Below are 24,919 nucleotides of genomic sequence, written 5' to 3' on the forward strand. Positions count from 1 at the left end.
ACTCGAAGCACATGTCAGAAAGCACCCAGAAATGGTTTAAAACAAAGCGCTGAAGAGTGCTGAACTTGCCAGCAAGGGGCCCAGATCTACCGTATATACTCGAGTATAGGCCGACCCGAATATAAGCCGAGGCCCCCAATTTACCCCCAAAAAAACTGGCAAACTTATTGACTCGTGTATAAGCCGAGGGTGAGACATGCCTGTCCATCCCTGTGTGTGTCCGTCCATCCCTGTGTGTCCGTCCATCCCTGTGTGTCCGTCCATCCCTGTGTGTCCGTCCATCCATCCCTGTGTGTGTGTGTGTCCATCCATCCATCCATCCCTGTGTGTGTGTGTCTCCATCCATCCATCCATCCATCCCTGTGTGTGTGTCTCCATCCATCCATCCCTGTGTGTGTGTCTCTCCATCCATCCATCCCTGTGTGTGTGTGTCTCCATCCATCCATGTGTGTGTGTGTGTGTGTGTGTGTGTGTGTGTGTGTGTCCAGCCTACCTGTGTCCCGAGCCTTTGTCCCGAGCCTCCGTCCCGTGCCTTGCCTCCTTGCCTCCGTCCCGTGCCGTGCCTTGCCGCCGTGCCGCCGTGCCTTGCCTCCGTCCCGTGTCGTGCCTTGCCTTGCCTCCGTCCCGTCCCGTGCCGTGCCTTGCCTTGCCTCCGTCCCGTGCCCTCTTCGTCGGCGCCTCGGCGGCCATTGTAAAATTCAAAAGCCTCCGCCTTCGCCTGTGATAGGCGGAACACTGAATTTCCCAGCAGCCTGTGTTCCGCCTATCACGGACATCGTATCATCCTCGTCCGTAGTACGAGGATGATACGATGTCCGTGATAGGCGGAACACAGGCTGCTGGGAAATTCAGTGTTCCGCCTATCACAGGCGAAGGCGGAGCCGGAGGCGCGGCTTTTGAATGATAGAATGGCCGCTGTCTGTCTGCTCGACACGCTGATCGAGCGGGCAGACAGCGATGACTCGAGTATAAGCCGAGGGGGGCACTTTCAGCCTCAAAAAAGAGGCTGAAAATCTCGGCTTATACTCGAGTATATACGGTAAATTCCATAGAGCACCTATGGGGAGATCTCAAAACCGCAGTTGGGAAAAGGAACCCTTCCAATCTGAGAAACTTGGAGCAGTTGTCAAAAAGAAGAGTGATCCAAAATTCCAGTAGAGTTGTGTAAAACTCATTGATGGTTACAGGAAGTGATTGATTTGAGTTATTTTTTCCAAGGGGTGTGTTACGAAATATTAAATTGAGGATGCTATTAATTTTTTTCCAGTCCATTTTTGGAGTTTTGCGTGAAATGTGTCAGATTTGGCTTTTTGTTTCTCCACCTTTTTTGTGTCGCACCAAAACAAACAAAAGAACTAAACATGAATGCCTAAACATTTGTAAGTGCAATCATTTTCTGGGCAAAGTGGTGCATTATCTGACAAACAGCAGGGGTGCTAATATTTGTGGGCGTGACTGTAGGTAGCTGAAAATGTTGCGTTTAATGCGGATTCCAGTACTGGTTGTTTTTTTGTACTTTTTCTAAAAAAACAAAACAAAAAAAAAACACAGCTTGCACGCATAATTCTTTTAGTACACACCACTGCTACAGGATGGTGTGAACTGGCCTCATAGGGAACAAGGCTTCTTGTCTTGGGCTGAGCAAGACTGCTAATTGCATTTCCAATTCACTTTGTGTGAAATAGCCCTGATACAGCTGACTATATTTCTAGTTGTACAGCTATTGCCAAAAGTTTTGTGAATTACACAAATGTTATTTTTCAAAAGTCTGCTGATTCAGTGTTTAGATCTTTTTGTCAGAGGTTACTATGGTATATTGAAATGTAATTAGAATAATTTCATAAGTGTCAAAGGCTTTTATTGACGGATTGCATTAAGTTTATGCAAAGAATCATTATTTTGCAGTGTTAACCCTTCTTTTTCAAGATCTCTGCCAGCATGCCAGGGTGAAATCAACTTCCGGTCCAAATCCTGACTGAGGGCAGCCCATTCTTGCATAATCAATGCTTGGAGTTTGTCAGAATTTGGGGGGGTTCTCAATGGGATTAAGGTATGGGGAGTTTCCTGGCCATGGACCCAAAGTTTTGATGTTTTGTTCCCCAAGCCACTTATCACTTTTGCCTTATGGCAAGGTGCTCCATCATGCTGGAAAATACATTGTTTGCCATCAAACTGTTCTTTGTGATAGTTGTGAGAAGTTGCTCTCGGAGATGTTTTTGTACCATTCTTTATTCATGGCTGCTTTCTTAGGAAAAATTGTGAGTGAGCCCACTCCCTTGGCTGAGAAGCAACCCCACACATTAATGGTCTCAGGATACTTTACTGTTGGCATGACACAGGACTGATGGTAGCGTTCACCTTTTCTTCTCCAGACAATATTTTTTCCGGATGCTCCAATCAATCGGAAAGGGGATTTAGCCGAGAAAATTCAAATGTGTCTACCTGCGCAAAAAAAATCTATAATTAAAATACAAAATTTTGTGGAGCAACCCCACCGCTACAACATCAATGTGAACATTTATATGGTTTGCTGCAGTCAAATATGGTTCTACTTAAAGTAAAAACCTGTGCAAAACAAAAAGTGTCTGATGGCTGCGCTAACCCTTATAGTGTATATCTTAGAACCAGAATGTACACCACTGAAAAAAATATATATACACATGCATACACACTACTAATACTAAATCAATATGTGTATACAGTACACCCGTGTCTATATCTCATGTGCAACTCATACATCCAATATCACCATTTCTGTTCGATTTAAATTGTACAAAATAAACAAATGAATGTTCAGTGTTTATGCTGGTATTAGTGAATCCCCCTTTCCTTATTCCTTGCTGTGTGTTAAATTACTCCAATCCTCCTATTTCTTGCATTCATGATTCTGTGTATTTCATATCCACCAATTTAGTGACACCACCACCATCATAAGAATTGGCCACTCACCAGATATTAATATAGAAAACTCCTTTGGTTCATTGATAGGGATAACCACTCCACTCAAGGTCTATGTTGCTCCCAGCTTACAGGTTTAAACAATATTCACCCTCATAAAAAATGAACAGCAATCATTGCACAGTTTGTCTGTGCATTTATTTATAAAAAAGGTAAAAACAGGTTATGCCACTCAGTGCTTCCCGATGACGCAATTGTATTTGGAAAATGCATAGAGGCGGCTGGGATACACAAAACATCACTTCCGGGTAAATGATAGTGAGGCTTGGGACGCATGCTGGGATAGGAGAGATGCGGCGATGCCCTCACTCATCTAAACCCATTCAAACTGCTGGATACGTTTAGTGCCAACTCATAGGCACTTGGAAATGTGAGTGACATAACCTGTTTTACCTTTTTATATAAATGCACAGACATACTGCGCAACGGTTGCTGTTAATTTTTTATGAGGGCGAATATTGTTTAAACCTGTAAGCTGGGAGCAACATAGACCTTGAGTGGAGTGGTTATCCCTATCAATGACCCCAAGACATTTTCTATATTAATATCTGGTGAGTGGCCAATTCTTGTGGTGGTGGTGGTGTTGTCACTAAATTGGTGGATATGAAATACACAGAATCATGAATGCAAGAAATAGGAGGATTTGAGTAATTTAACACACAGCAAGGAATCCGGAAGGGGGATTCACTAATACGCTGGTTCACTTATACCAGCATAAACACTGAACATTCATTTGTTTATTTTGTACCATTTAAATCTAACAGAAATTGTGATATTGGACGTATGAGTTGCACATGAGATAGAGATACGGGTGTACTGTATAGCTATATTGATTTAGTATTACTAGTGTGTATGCATATGTGTACATTCTGGTTCTAAGATATATAATATAAGGGTTAGCACAGCCAACACACACTTTTTTTTGCTTATCCGAGAAAATTATCCCAGTCCTCAGCAGTCCAATCCCTGTACCTTTTGCAGAATATCAGACTGTCCCTGATGTTTTTCCTGTCGAAGTGGCGGCTTTGCTGCCCTTCTTGACACCAGGCCATTCTCCAAAAGTCTTCTCCTTCCTGTGCGTGCTGATTCCTGAGCAGCTGAATAATCTGTATGAGACGGTCCTGGCACTTGCTGGACTTGGGTGCCCTTAAGCCTTCTTCACAGCAATTGAACCTCTGTCCTTGAAGTTCTTGATGATCCCATTAATGATTGAGTTAGGTGCAATCTTAGTAGCAGCAATATCCTTGCCTGTGAATCCTTTTTTGTGCAAATCAGTGATGACTGCACATGTTTACTTGCAGGTAACCATGGTTAACAGTGCAAGTACAAGAATTTCAAGCACCACTCTGCTTTTTTAAAACTTCCAGTCTGTTATGTTAATTCAATCAGCATTACAGAGTGATTTCCAACCTTGTCCTCGTCAACACTGACACCTGTGTTAAAGTGGTTTGTAAACCCTTACAAACCACTTTGACCTACAGGTAAGCCTAGATTAAGGCTTACCTGTAGGTCCAAGCAATATCTCCTAAACCTATATGGTTTAGGAGATATTTGCCCGAAAACGGGCACCGCTGTCTACAGCGCATGCGCCGTAGACAGCGGCGCGCAGGCGCACTGAACGCGGCAGTTCCAAGAATGGAGCTGCCGCATTTGTTGATTCCCGTGCGCATGCGCGGGAGTGACGTCATCGCGGCTTCGCCGAATGACAGCGGCGGAGCTGCGAGACGCCACCAGCAAGATGGATGCGGCGGACTACAGGGGACAGCGGCGACTTCGCTGGCTCCTGTGTCAGGTAAGTGACACATAATGGGCTACTATGCGATGCATAGTAGTCCATTATGCTTTACCTTTGCAGGGAAAAAAAGAGGAAGTAAACTCATCAGGGTTTACTTCCTCTTTAATGTGAGAATCCCCGACATATTAGCTGGTCCTTTTGTGGCTGGAATTCAGTTGAAATAGTTTTTTTTTATTTTATTATTATTTTTTTTTATTTCAGATTAAGTTCATTTTAATGGCAAAGAGGGACTGTGCAATTACTTGCAATTCATCTGATCACTTTACATAACTTTCTGGAGTATATGCAAATTGCCATCATAAAAACGGAGGCAGCAGACTTTGAAAATTTTAATATTTGTGTCATTCTCAAAACTGTTGGCCATGTCTGTACTTGTTTTGACAAGATATTGATTTGAATTGTGAGTGTGCATATGCACTTGTGCAATATTTTTTGCTGAATTCCATCTATTGGTTGTGGTGTGGAAACTTTAAGTTTCAAGTGCTGCTTGGGTACAAAATCATCAGTCTTCCCATCTACTCTATGTGAAAGAATGTTTTAAAAAAGATTGTCTTTTGGTACGTGGATGGTACTCACACTTCAGAACTCTGCTGGTTAAAGTTCATTTTTTATTTTATTTTTTGCATACCTGTGTAGACCCTTCCATCAAGGAGGATTTTGATAACAAACCTAGGCTCTATGGAAACCCAAGCTGAACTCCTCTTTCATTTTTATTTTAAGAATTCTCCAGCAATTAAAAAAAAAAAAAAAAAATTAGCTTTGGCTGCAATATATGACCTTCCCCTCCTCAGAGCTTGGTATTTTTCCGTTTTACTGGATTCTATGAATTAAGGTAAAAAAAAGTCTTGCTAATTTTTATAAGCCTTAATTTACATTAAATTAAGATTTAAATCAAGATTTATGAAACTTGGCAATCATAATGTATAATTGCATTATCTTGTACAGTACATGAGAGGCATCCTACTCGTACACTGTCGACTAGACTACGAACCTCTTCTGCTTCCCAGAGACATCAGCTTTACTAGTTAATTTTTTTTACGTTTATTTTCTAAAGAATTATTTAATCCTTTCTAATGCCTACATGGAAGCAGTGTATCCAAATTGGTAAAAACTTGAGGAGATGTATCTGGACACCATGCTGTGGGGAAAGCTATTAACGTGGCTTCTAGCACTGGATCCTGTGTGGGGCACTCAACTTAGCACTTAGTGCAACACGTTGATTTAGCCACAAAGTGCTTTATAGGTCCATTGCCATGAAACCTAATCACTGAAGCCCCCTGTGGGTTATGCCCACTCTGACGAGTGAAGCCTGTATTTTTTTTTATGCAGTTCATCATGAACAGGTAGGACCGTCTCACCTTGTATTTCCGGCCATTACTGTGTAAGACCGGAATATGCTTGGAACGTATTTACTTCACAGTATAAACTTTTCATATTTTGCACTAAAATTCAACCACTCAGAGCTCTGTCTCAAATGGATGATCAGGTAATACGTTGCACCACACTTTAATGCCGTTTTTGCCTAGAGCGTTTAGAAGATACTCTTGCACTTGCTCCCACCTTTTCACCACAAGGATTAATTACAGGATGGTCTACACATGAATTAGCACATACTCCCACAGGACACGCTTGCCTTAACTTCCAAACTCCCACAGGGAAATGCCCTCATTTGTTGTTATGGCGAAGAACAAGAGAAAGCCAACTCTAAACAGCCGGAAAAACCTTTTCTGTTCTGAAGGCTCACACAACACTCAGCCTCACGATGTGTCCCTTGTACTGGAGCAGGAGCTGTTCTTGACACCATTCACAGCATACGGTTCTAGCTCTCTTTTTCAGGCATTCAAAAAGCGACCTATTAGACAAAAGCAGAATTTTCTGCATCTGTCACAATTAATTTGACCTATTATGGTCTTAATTTAGCCATTTGCATTCAGAGCTCAAATACGCCTCATCTCTTCTCCCTGTGACCTCAAACTGAAATTGTGGATGCCAATCAGGCTGTAGGAATCACAATCAACAAAGCCAACCACTGTGAATGCAGGCTAGTAAAGAGCTTGTCCTGACTCCAAGCAGCAATGTACAAGGAAGAAAAATGTCCATCTGAGCCACACATCTCTGTAAAACAAAGGGAAGAAGGTATAATAGCCTTGACCTGGGCTCCAGTCTCAACTGGAGTCTGAACCTGATATACCAGTCCCAGTAGATGCTGAATCAGAAGGGAATGAAGAGGATGTTGAGGCAGTTGGAGCAATCTGCAGAAGATTTCACTACCTCCAGTCTGTCACTATATTGAAGGAGCTTCACTCAACATGCTAGCATTGAAAAGCTTATTGCCTCTGTTCGTAAAAGCCTTTGCATTGTGAAAATGGACTCTCCTCCACTTTATATAAGGGTCCACAGAATCCCCACGCTTACATCTAGATCCCCATAGTCTCTCCCTTTCACATCAGGGTCCCCAAAGTTTCTCCCCCTTCAGGGTCCCAAGAGTTCCCCACCCCCTTGCATCAAGGTCCCCAGAGTTCTCGTCCCATAACATGAGGGCTTCCCAGAGTCCCACACCCCCCATTACATCAGGGTCACCAGAGTCCTCCACCCCCCCCCCACGCATTCAGTCAGGGTCACCAGAGTACCCCCCCGCGCGTTTAATCGGGGTTGCCGGAGTACTTCCCCCCCCCCCCACATTACATCAGAGTATTAATTATGTCAGGGTCCTCAGATTTCTCGCACCCACCAATTACATTAGGGTCCCCAAAGCCCTCCCACCTACATCAGTCTACCACTGCATTATATCGTGGTCCCCAGAGTCTCCCCATCCACCCATTACATCAGTCCCCCCAATTACATCAGGGTCACCAGAGTCCCCCCCCAAGACATTACATCAGAGCCCCCCCCCCCCCAATTACATCAGAGTCTTAATTATGTTAGGGTCCCCAGAGTCCCCCCACCCACCAATTATATCAGGGTCACCAGAGTCGCCCTCCCCCTCCATTTGTCCTCTGTATGGTGGGGTAGGCATGATTGGTTGCTAAGTTGCCGGACAGTCCTAGCAACCAACCACTATAGCTAACAGCAATGGGCAGTGGCACTGGGTGGAAGCTGTTAGAGTGGGAACACAGTGTATTTTTACCACTGCTGTGCTGTCAGCAATACTAGTAGTTTTCAACCTAGCTTGTGGGCTGGGGGTTACCAACCCCTGGCCTATGCTCTATAACAAACCCCCCCAAGCATTTTTTGTGCACACTCCCCCTGATCTGTTGGCGTATCCTGGGCCTTTAGGCCTCGAGCCTCTGTTGCCCAACTCTGCTGTAAGGCCACCAGCTGTTCTTATTATGCTCATAGTTTTTCAAAGTTTTACCAGGATGATGTTTAATCTTCTACTGATGCAGCTTTTGGCCACAAGGTTCTTGCAGTGGCACTCTGAACCTGGGTATTTACTCTTGTTGTTTTTGGGCCTGATGACAGTTGTTTGCCTAGTTGTTGTCTACCCTTATATTCATTGTTTTGGGATGTCCAATTGTGTATGGATAAGATGGCTGTGTCCTGCACTGTACAATTAGCCCTGATTCACATTGCATGCTACTTTGTAATTGTGCTACTTCACTTGATGTTTATGCAAGTCGCATCTGAAATTTTGAAAAATAATGCAGGAACCTTTCAAATCGGTGCTGCACTTCAAAGTCTGAGTCACACTGATTTGACTGGTTCCATTGCCGACAGTAGCCATGACACTCCGCTTATCTTGATCGTGACCATCCCCTGAGAGGACAGCTTAGTGAGTTGTTTTTTTATACGTTTATGGAGTGATTATGTACTGTGGCAGCAGTAGGTGTCTCTGTACACTTAATTAGTGTTTGATACCTTACAGCACATGGTGGTGGTTTTCAAGTTTCAGGATGATCTGCAAGTACCTGCCTTTTTTTTTTTTTTCCAGAATCATCTGCAGTTTCATCTACAAGTTCCAAGCAAAACCCATCAATGTTAGAGGCGGAAGAAGAGCACATGGATGCCCAAGATATATTTTACGGAAATTCTGTGCCACCTGTTGGAGAAAACTATGTGGAAGAGGTATAGTTTTTGCTTTTAATTTCTTTTTCTTTCAAAAATAAGGGTGATACAATTATGCAAGCAATGACCAACTAAGGGTGACATTTGAACAGAACATCAGACAGCACAAACAAAGTAACATTCCAACAATTTGGGGGATGGAGAATAAAAAACGCAGCGTTAAATGATGTAATGGGAAAATATGTAACCGTCTGGAAATGAAACCCAGAAGGGAATTAATGTCTTTGAATGAATGGTGGTATTTACAGTTATGACATTTTGCAACCTTCCCTCAACTTATTAGTTCAGAGGAGGTTCTTTTATCCTTTTGAACATTTGTATAACTCGCAGATAGATTCAAAGCCTCATATTTCGAAGATTTACTAAATACTTACGGAGGATGTGTAACTATAAGATTCCATTCACACAGGGGCAACTTTGGATCCGACTTGAAGTCGTCTCAAGTTGCCTCAAGTCGCGCAACATGATGAAATCAATGTAAGTGAATGAGAGCCGTCTTAATATACACTTGCTGAAGTCGCTCTGACTTCAGAAAAGGTTCCTGTACTACTTCAATCCGATTTCTAGGCAACTTGTACCCATTGATTTCAATGGAAGTTGCCTCCATGTTGGATCCACTGTCTTAACTGAAGCAACTTTCCAGGAAGTAAAAATTGTTTTCTAGGCAAACCCCTCCCTCCCACAGAGCTTATTATGTGATGGACCACTGGCAAAGTCCCCTGTCCTGGAGGCAACTTCAAGTTGCCTCAAGCCGTGCTGTGATTCATACTCAAGTCGCGCCCAAGTTGCCTCCCAATGTCTCGCTGGAAGTCGTGTTGCCCTTGTGTGAATGGCGTTTAAGTGTCTGGCCAGGTGGTATATAACCCCCCTTAAAGCACAAAAATACCAGCCGGAAAAATACTCATTGTGCTGGAGGGGGTGTAACCATGTCACATATATAGTGGGTGTGTCCAAAGATACTGGATTATTGGCAGAAGGTATGACAATATACAGTGTAAATTACAGATATGGATATTGCCGATGACCTGTGGCTTTGTCAATGTATTCCATGATACAAAAGATACAATAAAACAATGTAAATACGATAGTACCACCTCTGAATGCAGCAAAATGGTCAATAACAAAAAAATGGTTAGATCTGGAGTTTTACAATGAAGTGACTGGTTTAAAAGAATTGAATACATGTATAAAATGGAATATTTGAGCAATAGTGGAGATGACCAGTTGGAGAGGTTCTCCACTATTTGGGGGAAAATGGGTAGAGTTTACAGGACTATGGGGTAAATAGAGACCCAAGGGGAAGGGAGGAGGAAGGGGAGAAAAGGCAAGATAGAAGGGAGGGAGGATGGGTGGGGGTCGGGGGATGGGGTATTCCTGCTTTTTGTATCTGAATGTTTGATATGTGGAAATGTTACATTTTGTATGTGGAAAACCAAATAAAAGAAAGTTAAAAGAATTAAGGAGGGCGTATTGAGCAGCAAAAGGCACAGGCACGTCAGAGATTATCTATTTGATAGATGTCCATCTAGAATTGGCTGGCCATAGGACATGTCCACCACACATGGAAGAATGTGCCTGTCTGCCCACAGTTATGGAAGCAGGAAGGTGAGCACGATGGGTTATAACAGGCCACTCTATAGGGAACAAGGTACCATCTTGTCAATACTTTATAAAAAAAATTCTATGGCTAAAACATAGGAGCAGAATTTTATTAGATTTACACATTTATGTCCAATCCTGGACCTTTAAGTCCATTCCTAGGTCAGACGTCCATTATTGAACGTAGGCAGGTTGTTCTGTGTAAAAAGTTGCGTATAGAGAAACGAAAACATGCCAAGGGTGTGGGGGTCTGGGGCATGTTTACATGTAAAAGAGGCAAGCATCTTGGGGACCTACAGGGAAAGGCATGTTTGTTTGCAGGAAATGTTTGATCTGAAGATAACAATATTTCCCCATTTGGTAGTTCTTATTCCTGCTGTAGTTAGGGCAAATAATTTAAATTCGTGGTCGTAAGGTGCCTCATTTGTGTTGCATTTTTAGAGATCCATTGGAATGCCTGAGGAGTGGAAAGGCAGGGTTGAAAGTAAAATCCATCAAGGGTTTATGAGGGGAGATAAGGTTAGCTGACAATTTTCTTTCTTATTTTAAGAGGAGGTCTGATGGGTGGCTTGGAGACAGAATGTCTGTCTGAGGTGAAGCCAGAGTAAATTATTAATATGTAATGGTGCACAGCACTGAACCTACAAGAAAACCCATGCTGGGGTTTCTGAGCTAGCTTAATGTTTTGGGATGTGGGCCAGTTAGGCTGCTTGGTAATAACTTTGAAGGTGAGGAGAACTAAGGCCACCAAAAAGTCTACTGCGGATTAGGGCAGATCTACTCATTCGGGGTCTGGCTGCACGCCATACAAATTGAATTTGTCATCGTAGGTAATGAAAAGTAGGTGTGGAAATCCACACTGGGAATGAACGGAAGTAATATAACTAGAGAAGATATAACAAAAAAGAAAGCAGAGGAAACTAACCAGGGATAATTGGGAAACCCAACAGTCTGTCACATCCCTATTATAAATGTATTTCGAGAAAGTGCCCCAGGGACATTGCGGACAAAGAGATCATAGAACAGGGTAACCCAAATGAGAGTATAGAGGTATATAAAAAAAACTATGAATTTTATTGGTACAAAATTAACAGTATACATATATTCAAAAATCGCCTAAAAACAATGAGTGAAACATATGACAAATAGTAGAAAAAGCTGCTAGATATGGAACACACCACAGGTCCAGACTTGGTGTTGAATCGATGCGGTGCGTAAACCAAAATTATCAACATGTTTCGGAAAGTCGGGGGGGGGGGGGGGGGAGAGTGTATTTCTCTTACATTCACCGACCGACACAGCTCCTCTCTGTTACAAAATGGGTTGTGAGCCCTATCACTAGGAGATACTAGGCAAAGTTGAATGATCCTGTGATCTTCTATCAACAGCCGGCTGGGTGACAGGCTGGTTCACTTATCCGTGTAGTCGCCCCATTCCGGCCATCAAGCGTGTGCAGGTCGCAGCTACGGCTCGGCAGGCCACGACATACCTCAGCTCCAGAGGTGGTTGGTGAGCTTTTCTGCTCCGGGGCATACATATGACCGTGCTACTGATGTCTGCGTCACAGTATGCTGGGCCAGTAGACTTCCCTGCACTGATCAGGAGTTGGCTACAATGGAATGTCTCCCAGCTCTTCAGGACTGGTAAGTACAGCTCTCCCTGTCTCGGTAGGGTTGAGCAGCTGGGCATTCCCTGGGAGGTCGATTTGGGGGCCCCCTCACCTCCCTCTCTTCTTCCCCTCCTCCCCCTGGTACTGAGCAGTGTGTGTGTGTGTGTGTGTGTGTGTGTACCCCTGGGCTCTCACCTGGATTCTGGCTGACTGGGGGTGCCTGGATCCTGAGTGCTTAAACTCCCGGGAGGTGCCTGTGAGGTTTGCCACTGTGTCGGTGCAGCGATGTGTCTCTGCCACATGTTTGTTTCTGTCTCTCATGACACTGGCTGGCGGGCATTTTCAGTGTGGGCAAAGGACAGCATGCTGCTTGGCTTCAAGCAGCCATTTTCCCGGTGATTTCCTATTCAGGAAACTGACGGCCATTTTCTTGAAGCCGGACCATGTTTGTTGTGCCCTCAGCTTCCGGTTTGTCATTACAGAGCGCTGGACAGCCTCCTATGTAGTCTGAGCACGTTTCTCAGATCGCTCAGAGACCGTTCACCGATCGTTCTGACGGCCTGCCACCGACACAGCTTTGGTTCCTCTGCATCTGGGCGCGCTAGGGGGTCTACAGGCACTGCTGTAAACAGCGCGGAACTCCTCAGGGCGGTGAGTCTGGCGGGTTAGAACTCCTCAGTCAGCGGCAGCAAGGAGGGTGGGACTGTCACTGTCCTAATTCCCTTTCGGGTGGCAGACAGGGTTCAGCATGGCTTCAGAAACTGGTGTTTCTTCCCCCGAAATCCAGGCAATTGCAACCGGGTCAACTGCGTATGGCGCAGTCCCCACGGACACCCTGACGGCTATCCTCAATTCATTCGTTGCCAAGATGGAGGCGGTGCGTGGGAAGAAAGGTGCTAAAAAGCGCCCCCCGCCCCCCCCCTGTCCTCTGGAGAGAGCTCTGACGCAGACTCTGGTCCTGTTGAGGCCGGTGACCCCTGCTCTGTCTTGTCAGATGACGTTGACCAGGGCCGTTTGGAAAGTAAGGATGAGTCCCCGTCCGGGTCCGTGCGCGACAAAGCGCTTGTTGGAGCACTTATCACAGCTGTGCGTGATACCCTGAAGATTCAGGAGCCAGCAGATCCCTCTGCTGATGTACCGGTCCCTTTTAGGTCCCACAAGCCAGCATGTTCACCTAAGGTATTCCCATATCTGACTTACTTTGACAAGTTCATTTACAAGGAACTGAGTCGCCTGCAACGGACCTTTTCGGTCCCCAAATACATGGTGGTGTGTTACCCCTTTGAGGAAAGCCTTCTCAAGAAGTGGTTGTCTCCTCCGGTCGTGGACCCCCCAGTATCCAGATTAAATAAAGTAACCACAATCACGGTTGAGGGGACTCCTGCATTCAAGGATCCCACGGACAGGAAGGCAGAGGCGGTGGCTCGTTCCTTGTTTATGATTGTGGGGTCAGCCGTGCAACCTGTACTGGCATCCGCACTTGTGTCGCAGACACTGACTGAGTGGGCAAAACTTTTGCACCGCAAATTGGGAGAGCAACAGGCTTCCCGTCTGCGTGGAACTAGCAGACCAACTAGTGCAAGGCCTTAAGTACGTCTGTGACGCGGCCCTGGATACTCTCCCACTGTTATCCAGGGCTTCAGTGTCAGCTGTGGTGCTGAGGCGCCTGATTTGATTGAAATGATGGTCTGCTGACCAGGCATCCAAGAAAGCCCTGACTGATCTTCCCTTCCTTGGCGACCGGCTCTTTGGAGCCTCCTTCGATGACATTATTAAAAATGCCACTGGTGGTAAAAGTACTCTACTCCCACAGGCCAGGAAGGCTAAGGAGCCACACCGCAGGTAAGGGCCCTCTTTTTCCGCTCACAAGCGGCTTTTTCGTCCGCCCGGTGCTTCAACAAAGCATCCCCAGCCCGACAGTACGCCCACGAACGGTCAAAAACGTCCCTGGAACCGCAAGCCTAACAAGCTTGCGAACAAAAGTGCTACCTCATGAAGGTTTGCCCCCACCCATGTCTCGGGTGGGAGTCGCCTTTGGGAGTTTGCAGCCCTGTGGTCCTCCTGGTTATCCGACCAACGGGTCTGCGATCTGATTTCCACAGGCTACAAGAAAGAGTGAGTTTCTTTTCCACCAAACAGATTCTTCCCCTCCCAGCATACCCGTGTCCCCTGTTCGCCGGGAGGCCCTGTTAGGGGCGGTGAGGGACTTGCTGAATCGAGGGGTGATTGTACCAGTCCTGGAATCGGAATGCTTCCAGGGGTTCTACTCAAATCTGTTTGTGGCTCCCTGGCGTCCTTGGACATCCAGGATGTGTACCTGCACATACCCATATGCCTTCGGCATCAAAAGTTTCTGCTTTTTACAGTCGGGGAAACCCATTACCAATTTGTGGCTCTTCCCTTTGGTCTCCAGAGTCTTTACCAAAGTACTGGCTCCAGTATTGGCTTTGCTACGACAACATGGGATCGCGGTCGTGGGCTACCTGGACGATCTCCTCCTGAGAGCATCTTTCGCCTCAGAATTAGGGGGATGTGGCGATCACCATGCAGACCCTGCAAGAATTTGGGTGGCTGTTGAACCTAAAGAAGTCGGTGATTGTGCCGACCCAGCATCTGGATTACCTAGGTTTACTGTTGGACTACAGGGAAGTGAGAGTTTTTCTCCCTTCAGACAAAATGCAGACTCTCAGGTCCACGGTGAAACTGCTGATGTACCCCAACTGGTCGTCGCTCCGGTTTTGCATGCGAGTACTTGGACTCATGGTAGCTTCCTTCAAGGCAGTACACTTCACCAAGTTCCACACCAGAGTACTGCAGAAGGAGATCTTTTTGAATTGGGACAAATCTCAGTTGTCCCTGGATCGACAGATCCAGGTGAGCCAGCCAGTCAGGAACTCTCTGATCTGGTGGTTGAGGTCCCCGGTGATTCAGTCCAGAAATTTGTTCCTTCTTCTGAAATGGACGGTGATCACTACGGACACCAGTCTATCCGACTGAGGTGGAGTGATGGGATTCAGTCGGCTCAGAGCCTCTGGTCGACGAAAGAATCAGAGTTGCCGATCAATCTGCTTGAATTGAGAGCGACCAGGCTGTGCCTGCACACATGATCGATATGAGTCTTCAAGGGCGTCCGATCAGGATACAGTCGGACAACGCTATGGCTGTGGCATACATAAATCAGAAAGGGGGAACAAGGAGCTCAGCCGTTGCTCTGGAGGTCGCTCACATACTTTGGTGGGCATAGTGACACGTACCAGCCCTGGCGGCAGACGCGTCAGACACGCTGGTGGCTCCGTGGGATCAGTACCAGTTGATCTACGCCTTTCCTCATCAGAAACTGTTGCCAAGCCTGCTTCGCAGAGTGGAAGCCGAGGGGATTCCAGTAATCCTGGTTGCCCCAGATTGGCCTCAGTGACCCTGGTACGCAGACCTGGTGCGTCTGGTGGCAGACGCTCCCTGGCGACTGCATCTCCTATCTCAAGGTCCAATCTTTCATCCTGCTTTACCATCGCTGGCTTTAACGGCATGGCTATTGAGAGCCAGGTTTTGAGGAACCGGGGTCTGTCGGGCTCTGATTCCAACTAATGTTGAGGGCATGGAAATCATCTTCTCGGAAGATATAACATCGTACCTGGAAGACCTACATCTCCATGTGTGAGGAGAAAGGGTGGCATCCGCATTCCTTTTCCATAGCAAGGATCCTGCTGTTTCTCCAGCAAGGAGTAGGCCAGAGATTGGCATCGAGCACCATCAAGGGGCAAATCTCAGCCTTGGCTGTCTTTTTTTCAATGGCCCCTGGCATCGCACTCCTTAGTGGGTACCTTCGTTAGGGGCTACGACATGTCCCTCCGGTGCACCCACCGTTGCCCCCATGGGATTTGAACCTGGTGTTGTCGGCACTTCAAAAACCGCCATTTGACAATATCAGGGAGATTCCCTGTTGACTCTTTCCCAGAATTTTGGAATTGGCAGCCTTGTCTTGCAAGTCGCCTTATTTGGTCATCCATAGGGATAAGGTGGTGTTGCGTCCGCAATCGTCCTTTCTACCGAAGGTAGTCTTGGCTTTTCTTATCAATGAGGACATTGTATTACCATCGTTGTGTCCTAAGCCGAGGCACTAACCACGCTCTCGACGTGGTTAGGGCTCTGAACGTGTATTTGTCTGCCACGGCTCCCTTTCGGAAGTCAGACTCACTGTTTGTTTCGGTGGCTGGTCCAAAGAAGGGTATGGCGGTCTCGTCGTCCACCATTTCCAGGTGGATCAGACAGATTGTAGTACAAGCCTACGCCTTGAAGGGGCAGGTGCCCCCCTTTCCGGTCACGGCCCACTCTACGAGGGCAATCGGAACGCGTCGGTCGCTCAGGTGTGTAAAGCGGCGACCTGGTCATCTGTTCATACGTTTACCAAGTTTTACAAGGTAGACGTCAGTGCATCGGCTGATGCCTGTTTTGGCCGCAAAGTTTTGCAGACGGCCGTGTACATAGTTGCATAGTTAGTAAGGTTGAATAAAGACACCAGTCCATCCAGTTCAACCTGAGTGAGTGTCTACAATTGTCCCCATCCCTGTACATTGCACACCCACATTGGCCAGAAGCCAAGGTCCCCATACATATACTAGGGCCAATTTTGGACAACAAGCCAATTAACCTACCTGCATGTCTTTGGAGTGTGGGAGGAAACCCACGCAGGCACAGGGAGAACATGCAAACTCCAGGCAGGTAGTGTCGTGGTTGGGATTTGAACCAGCGACCCTTTTTACTGCTAGGTGAGAGTGCTAACCACTACACCACTGTGCCGTGTAGTTGCAATTCTGTATGCAATCAATATTTTTTCCAGATTTTTGTTGCATTACTTCTGTTGAGGATACCCGGTTATGTGGTGGTGTTTTTCCACACATTGTTGGTTTTTTGTGGGTTTAGTTTCACTAGTTCCCACTTGCCATGGTGGATGAAGTTCTTATGCTGTTTTTTCCCACCCCTCGTTTGACACTGCTTGGGGACGTCCCATTTTGTTACAGAGAGGAGCTGTGTCGGTCGGTGAATATAAGAGAAAATGGCATTTTTTTATACTCACCGTAAAATCCTTTTCTCTGTAATTCACCGACTGACACAGCACCCGCCCCTCCTTTTTCACTTTACGTTATACTGCTTGTCAACGTACGGAGTTCTGCTAGAGCAGGCTGTGGGGTTGTAGCCTAGGGACCGCCCCCTGGTCGGAATTAAAAGTTCTGAAGTGTTGTATTACAACTTGCCTAGTAATCTCCAGTGGTAGGGCTGACAACCCATTTTGTTACAGAGAGGAGCTGTGTTGGTTGAATTACAGAGAAAAGGATTTTACGGTGAGTACAAAAATCCTATTTTTCCCTGCACACAGACTCTTTAAAGTGATTTTATTTTTTTATACTTGCCTGCTCTGTGTAATGGTTTTGCACAGAGCAGCCCTGATTCTTTTCTTCTGGGGTCCCGCACCAATGCTCCTGGATCCTCCTGTCTTTAGAGTGCCCCTCTAGCAAGGCCAAATAAAAGCTTCTGACTTTAGACTCGCCTCCTGCCCAGGACTACATATCCCATGAGGTATTGCGCTTCACACATTCAGAAGTTCTCAGGCACTTACTGACATGTATGGATGGTGTACTGAGCTGTATGTGTGCTGCACTGAATTCCTGATATGTAAACAAATATTGCATTATGTATGCAGGCCAACTAATTGCCTGGCCGATTAATCGATTGTGGAAATAGTTGACAACTATTGACAACTATTTATATTGACAACAATTTTCATAATTAGTTGTCAATTGATTAGTTGTTTCGGCCCTAGAACTTCCATTTACCATACAATTCAGCTGGATCTGTATCTCCATGCTTGGAATTGTTGATTTTTACCCTGTTGAATGTAGATGGTGCTGCAATGATTTTATATTTGGTGTATTTTAATTACATTTTGTAATCTTAATATATATTTTTATAGATTGCCTTATTTTATGCCTACAAAGGGAATTTTGGCAGTGACTCTAGTTTTCTAGTATCTCTTCTCTTTATACAGCTTTAAATGTAAAAATGAAATGTGATAGTGTTTCTTTTTATATTAAAGTATTTAAGGGCCAGTTCACACCACATGCAGTCCAGTGCATTTTTTTTCTGCATAAAAAACACATGGAAAGTAGGTTATATGGTTTTCAATGGCATAGTTCACACCAGTGCTTGCAGTTCCAGTGCGTTTGAGTTCCAAAAAAAAGGAGAAAATGCAGCATTTTTTTTCTGCACAGGACTGTACTGGAACGCTGTAAAACGCATCAAAAACACATAAATGCACCAAAAACGCACTGCAACACACTTGTCCTTATTTAAGGTTAAGAAGGGGGGGGGGGGGCAATGGACTGCATCAAAATTGCACTGGAACTCATCAAAAACATGCATGCAGAAAAGCACCTGGAACTCATCTGGACTGGGGAAAAATGAAATTGGGCAATATACGTTTTTACATTTTCTTTCTACTAAAATAATTCTTTTATTTTATTTTTTCAGATTCATAATGAGGAAGGGAAGACAGTACGGTTCCATTGTAAACTCTGTGAATGCAGCTTCAATGATACCAATGCCAGAGACATGCATCTGAAGGGCCGCCGACATAGGCTACAGTATAAGGTTTGTGGATTAATAGTGTCAAGCGGTTAATAGACTGACTGACTTATAACAAAATGTATTGCAGATCAGCACACTGTTGTTCACATAAATTGTTTGGAATTTTTGAATGTATTGAAAATTAGCATTTTCAAGTGTCACCTGTCCCCAGTATTCCCCAGTCATTGCAACAATAGCAATAAAAAATGCAAAAATAGGATTGGATTAAAGTGGACTTGAATTTAAAAGGTGAAGATTTCCAAACTGCTGGTTGGAAGCTAAACAGTGGGGGACCTTGAGTGGAGAGTGGGCAAGTCTTTCTTTTGACTGCCGGTGATTGCTGTTTTACATTGTTAGGTTCTTTTTGGGGCTTTTCCTTGTAGTTTAACACCTTTTTTCTGACACCTTTTAACCGCTTAAGGACCGCCTCACGCTGATGTACGTCGGCAGAATGGCACGGCTTTGCACAAGCACGTACAAGTACGGTGCTCTTTAAGTGCCCAGCCGTAGGTCGCGAGCATGCTGCTGGTGGCGCACTCGCGACCCGGTCCTGAGCTCCGTGGCCGCCTGACCCGCGGACCCGATCGCAGCCAGTGTCCCGCGATCAGGTCGCAGAGCTGAAGAACGAGGAGAGGTAAGTGTAAACAAACCTCTGCTTGTGCTTCCTACTGAGCCTGTCACTGATCGTCTGTTTCCTTTCATAGGGAAAGACGATCTGGGACGTCAGATGCCAAGCCACGCTCCCTACTGTTAAAAAACAAAACAAAAAAAACACACACACTTGACCCCTACACTGCCCCCTAGTGGTTAACCCCTTCACTGCCAGTGACCTTTTTTACAGTAATCAGTGCATTTTTAATTGCACTGATTGCTGTATTAATGCTAATGGTCCCCAAAATGTGTCAAAATTGTCCGACGTGTCCTCCATAATGTCACAGCCACAATAAAAATCGCTGATTGCCGCCATTACTAGTAAAAATAATTAATAAAAATGCCATAAAACTATCCCCGATTTTGTAGACACTAACTTTTGCGCAAAGCAATCAATAAATGCATATTGCAATTTTTTTTTTTTTTTTTTTTACCAAAAATATGTAGAATACGTATCGGCCTAAACTGAGGAAACGTTTTTTATATATTTTTGGGGGATATTTATTATAGCAAAATGTAAAAAATAATGCGTTTTTTTAAAAATTGTCGCTCTTTTTTTGTTTATAGCGCAAAAAATAAAAATCGCAGGTGTGATCAAATACCACCAAAAGAAAGCTCTATTTGTGGGAAAAAAAGTACGCCAATTTTGTTTCTGAGCCACGTCGCATGACCGCGCAATTGTCAGTTAAAGCGACACAGTGCCGAATTGCAAAAAGGGGCTTGGTCCTCTAGCTGGAAAATGGTCCGGGGCTTAAGTGGTTAAACAGATTTTCTCTTATATTCACTGACCGACACAGCTCCTCTCTGTAACTAAATGGGTTTGTTAGCCTGCCACTAGGAGAAACTAGGCAAAATGGTAACACAATACACAGAACTTTCAGTACCGCCCCGTTCCCTGTGCTAACAACCCTCCCTGCTGCCCCAGCAGACTCAGTTTTATTTTGCCTAGTGAAGGAGAATGACCTAGGAACCCCTTTGGTCCATTTTTTTTTTTTTGATGTTTTTGCGCAGGATGAAAGATCCTGGGATCTTCTATCAACTTCTGGCTGGGTCACAGGCTGGTTAAGTTATCATTGTAGTCCCCCCTAGTCCAGCCATCGAGTGTGTGCAGGTCGCAGCTAAGGCTCGGCAGGCCACAACATACCTCGGCTCCAGAGGTGGTCGGTGAGCTTCAATGCTCTGGGGTTATACATATGACCGGGCTACTGATGTCTGGTTCACAGTATACCGGGCCAGCGTCCACCCTGTAACTGCACAGGAGTGGGTCTGTGATGGAATGTTTCCCAGCTCTTCAGGACTGGTAAGTACGGCTCTCCCTCCCTTGGGGGGTTGAACAGCTGGGAATTCCCTGGGATGTCATTTCGGGGGCCAACTCACCTCCTCTTCTCTCCCACGTCCCTGTCTTCCCTCCCCCCGGGGGGCGGCTGCATGTGCTGCGGGCAGTGTGTGTGTTTATGGGGATCGCTGGGTCTCTCACCTAAAAGGGGTCTGTGCGGCTAGCGATGGTCCTGGTCCCAGTGTGGGGGGTCCCAAAAGGTGCCTGAGGTTTTTTTGCCGGTCGAAAGCAGTGCTGTTCTGGGTTTTTTTCTTGTCACTGCATGGCGCTATCCGGCGGCCATTTTGGCTGAGGGCAGAGCAGGTTCCCCTTGTGAGCCTCAGTGGCCGTTTTCTATGGGATTTTCCTATTAGTTGCATTGGCGGCTCTTTTTTTGAACCCCGAGCGCTCTTTTCACCGCAGTTCTCTTGTGGCAGCATGCCATGTGCTATCACATGCTGTTTCCTGTGTATACAGGACGCTGGATGGCTATTCCCTGAACGCTGGTGCAAGCTCTGCAAATCGTTTCACAGCTCTTTTCTACAGCTGCTGCCGACACAGTTTCTTCACTCTGCAACTGGGTAACCTCCTGGGGACTACAGGCACGGCTAGTAACCATCACAGAACGCCCCAGGGTGGTGAGTCCAGCGCTAGGAACACCCCCAGGCGGCAGCAGGAGGGTGGGACCTTCACTGTCCTAAGTCCCTTTTCAGGTGGCAGACAGGGTAGGGTCAACATGGCTTCAGAAACTGGTGTTTCTTCCCCCGAAATCCAGGCAATTGCAGCCGGGTCACCTGCGGATAGCAATGTGCCCATGGACACCCTGACTGTAGTCCTTAACTCTTTTGTTGCAAAAATAGAGGAGGTGCGTTGAAGTAAAGGTGCACATGAAAGGCCCCTGCCCCCCCCCCCCGTCCTCTGGGGAGAGCTCTGATGCAGACTCGGGCCCTGCTGCGGATGGTGACCCCTGCTCTGACTTATCAGACGAAGCTGACCAGGACCATTCGGACAGCGAGGATGCTTCCCCGTCCGGGTCCGGGCATGACAAATCACTTGGAGCACTTATCACAGCTGTGCGTGATACCCTGAAGATCCAGGAGCCAGCGGATCCCTCTGCTGATGTATCAGTCCCTTTTGGGTCCGGCAAGCCAGCACGTTCACCTAAGGTGTTCCCGTATTTGACTTATTTTGACAAGTTTATCTACAGGGAATGGGGTCGGCCGCAAAGGACCTTTTCGGTCCCCCCTTTGAGGAAAGTTTCTCAAAAAGTTGTCGGCTCCTCCGGTTGTAGACCCCCCAGTATTTAGGTTAAATAAAGTAACCACGATCCTGGTTGAGGGGACTCCTGCATTCAAGGATCCCATGGACAGGAAGGTTGAGGCAGTGGCTCGTTCCTCGTTTACGGTTGCGGGGTCAGCCGTGCGACCTGTACTGGCATCCGCACTGGTGTCGCAGTCACTGAGTGGGCAAAACTTTTGCACCGCGAATTGGGAGAGCAACAGGTTTCCCCTGTCTGCGTGGAACTAGCAGACCAACTAGTGCAAGGCCTTAAGTACGTCTGTGACGCGGCCCTGGATACTCTCCCACTGTTATCCAGGGCTTCAGTGTCAGCTGTGGTGCTGAGGCGCCTGATTTGATTGAAATGCTGGTCGGCTCACCAGGCATCCAAAAAAGCCCTGACGGATCATCCTTTCTTTGGCGACCGGCTCTTTGGAACCTCGCTTGATGACATTATTAAAAATGCCACAGGTGGTAAGAGTACACTGCTCCCACAGGCCAGGAAAGCTAAGGAGCCACGTCGTAGGCAAGGGCCCTCTTTTTCCGCTCACAATCGGCTTTTTCGTCTGACAGGAGCTTCGTCAAGGCGTCCCCAGCCCTACAGGACGTCTCTGGAACCACAAGCCTTATAAGCCTGCGAACAAAAGTGCTACCGCATGAAGGTTTGCCCCCATCCATGTCTCGGGTGGGGGGTCGCCTTAGGGAGTTTGCAGCCCGGTGGTCCTCCCGGTTATCCGACCAATGGTTCTGCGATCTGATTTGCACAGGCTACAAGATAGTTTCTCTCTTGGCCACCAAACAGATTCTTCCCCTCCAGCATACCTGTATCACCGGTTCGCCTGGAGGCCCTGTTGGGGGCGGTAAGGGATTTGCTGAATCGTGGGGTGATTGTACCTGTTCCGGAACGCTTCCAGGGGTTCTACCCAAATCTGTTTGTGGTTCCCAAGAAGGAAGGGATACGTCCTATCTTGGACTTAAAAGCCCTCAATCACTTTGCAGAGGTTCAGAATGGAATCAGTTCGCTCAGCAGTCACTGCGCTCCATCACGGAGACTCCGTGGCATCTTTAGACATCCAGGATGCATACCTGTACATACCCATATGCCTTTGGCATCAAAAGCCCATTACCAATTTGTGGCTTTTCCCTTTGGTCTGGCATCAGCCCCCCGAGTCTTGGCCAAGGTACTGGCTCCAGTTTTGGCGTTGCTGCGACAACGTGGGATAGCGATTGTGGGATACCTAGACGATCTCCTCCTGAGAGCATCTTTCGCCTCAGAATTAGAGGAAGATGTGGCGATCACCATGCAGACCCTGCAAGAATTTGGGTGGCTGTTGAACCTAAAGAAGTTGGTGCTTGTGCCAACCCAGCATCTGGAGTACCTAGGTTTGCTGTTGGACTCCAGGGAAGCGAGAGTTTTTCTCTGTTCAGACAAATTGCAGACTCAGATCCGTGGTCAAACTACTGATGAACCGCAAGTGGTCGTCGCTCCGGTTTTGCATGCAATTACTGGGACTCATGGTAGCCTCCTTCGAGGCAGTACCTTACGCCCAGTTCCACACCAGAGTTCTGCAGAAGGAGATCTTGTCAAAATGAGACAAATCTCAGTTGTCTCTAGATCGACAGATCCAGGTGACAGATCGACGGACCTGGTGGTTGAGGTCCCCGGTGATTCAGTCCGGAAAAACGTTCCTTCCTCTGAAATGGACGGTGATCACAACGGATGCCAGTCTATCCGGCTGGGGTGGAGTGATGGGGGTTCAGTTGGCTCAGAGCCTCTGGTCGACAAAAGAATCCAAGTTGCCGATCAATCTGCTCGAATTGAGAGCAATCGGGCTGTGTCTCCACACATGGTCGATGAGAATTCAAGGGCGTCCGATCAGGATACAGTCGGACAACGCCATGGCTGTGGTGTACGTAAATCACCAAGGGGGAACAAGAAGTTCAGCCACTGCACGGGAGGTCGCTTACATACTTCGGTGGGCAGAGCAACATGTACTGGCCCTGTCGGCCATTTACATCCCGGGAGTGGAGAACTGGCAGGTGAACTATCTGAGTTGACAGATGCTGATCTCAGGAGAATGGGCATTGCATCTGGAGATATTCCGGCTGCTGTGCCTGAAGTTGGGCACACCAGATAGGGATCTACTGGCCTCCCGTCTCAATCGGAAGGTGCCAAGATTCGTGTCCAGGACAAGAGATCCGTGGGCAGACGCGCTGGTGGCTCCGTGGGATCAGCACCAGCTGATCTACGCCTTTCCTCCACTGAAACTGTTGCCACGTCTGCTTCGCAGAGTGGAAGCCGAGGGGATCCCGTTAATACTGGTTGCCCCAGATTGGCCTCAGCTACCTTGGTACGCAGACCTGGTGCATCTGGTGGCAGACACTTCCTGGCGTCTGCCGTTGCAAGAGGACCTCCTATCTCAAGGTCCAATTCGCTATCCTGCTTTACCATCGCTGGCTTTAAAGGCATGGCTATTGAGAGCCAGGCGTTGAGGAATCGGGGTCTGTTAGACTCGGTGATTCCAACTATGTTGAGGGCACGGAAATCATCTTCTTGGAAGATATACCATCGTACCTGGAAGGCCTACATCTCCATGTGTGAAGAGAAAGGATGGCATCTGCGCTCCTTTGCCATATCCAGGATCCTGCTGTTTCTCCAGCAAAGAGTTGACCAGAGATTGGTATTAAGCACCATCAAAAATAAATTTCAGCCTTAGCTGTCTTTTTTTTTTTTTTTTTTTCAATGACCCCTGGCTTTGCACTCCTTAGTGCGTACCTTTTTGTCCAGGGGGTACGACACGTAGTCCATCCGGTGCGTCCACCGTTGCCCCCCTGGGATTTGAACCTGGTGTTGTCAGCGCTACAAAGACCGCTGTTTGAAAATATCATGGAGATTCCCTTGTTGACTCTTTCCCAGAAAGTGGGCTTCCTAGTGGCCATCACGTCAGCCAGGAGGGTTTTGGAACTGGCGGCATTGTCTTGCAAGTCGCCCTGTCTGGTTATCCACAGGGATAATGTGGTGTTGCGT

General features: G+C 46.7%; 1 protein-coding gene across 1 annotated transcript in view; it reads left to right on the top strand.

The window, feature by feature from the left end:
- ZFR2 (zinc finger RNA binding protein 2) overlaps positions 1-24,919 on the top strand; it is a 379,518-nt gene that overhangs the window by 134,440 nt on the left and 220,159 nt on the right. Inside the window, exons 7-8 of the mRNA XM_077475662.1 lie at positions 8,685-8,818; positions 18,552-18,671. Coding sequence (XP_077331788.1) covers positions 8,685-8,818; positions 18,552-18,671 — 254 coding nt within the window. The remainder of the gene's footprint in view (positions 1-8,684; positions 8,819-18,551; positions 18,672-24,919) is intronic.

Source organism: Lithobates pipiens, unplaced genomic scaffold (assembly GCF_037356315.1).
Source record: "Lithobates pipiens isolate NorthernLeopardFrog02 unplaced genomic scaffold, aLitPip1_a1.2 Scaffold_13, whole genome shotgun sequence".
NCBI lineage: Eukaryota > Metazoa > Chordata > Amphibia > Anura > Ranidae > Lithobates > Lithobates pipiens.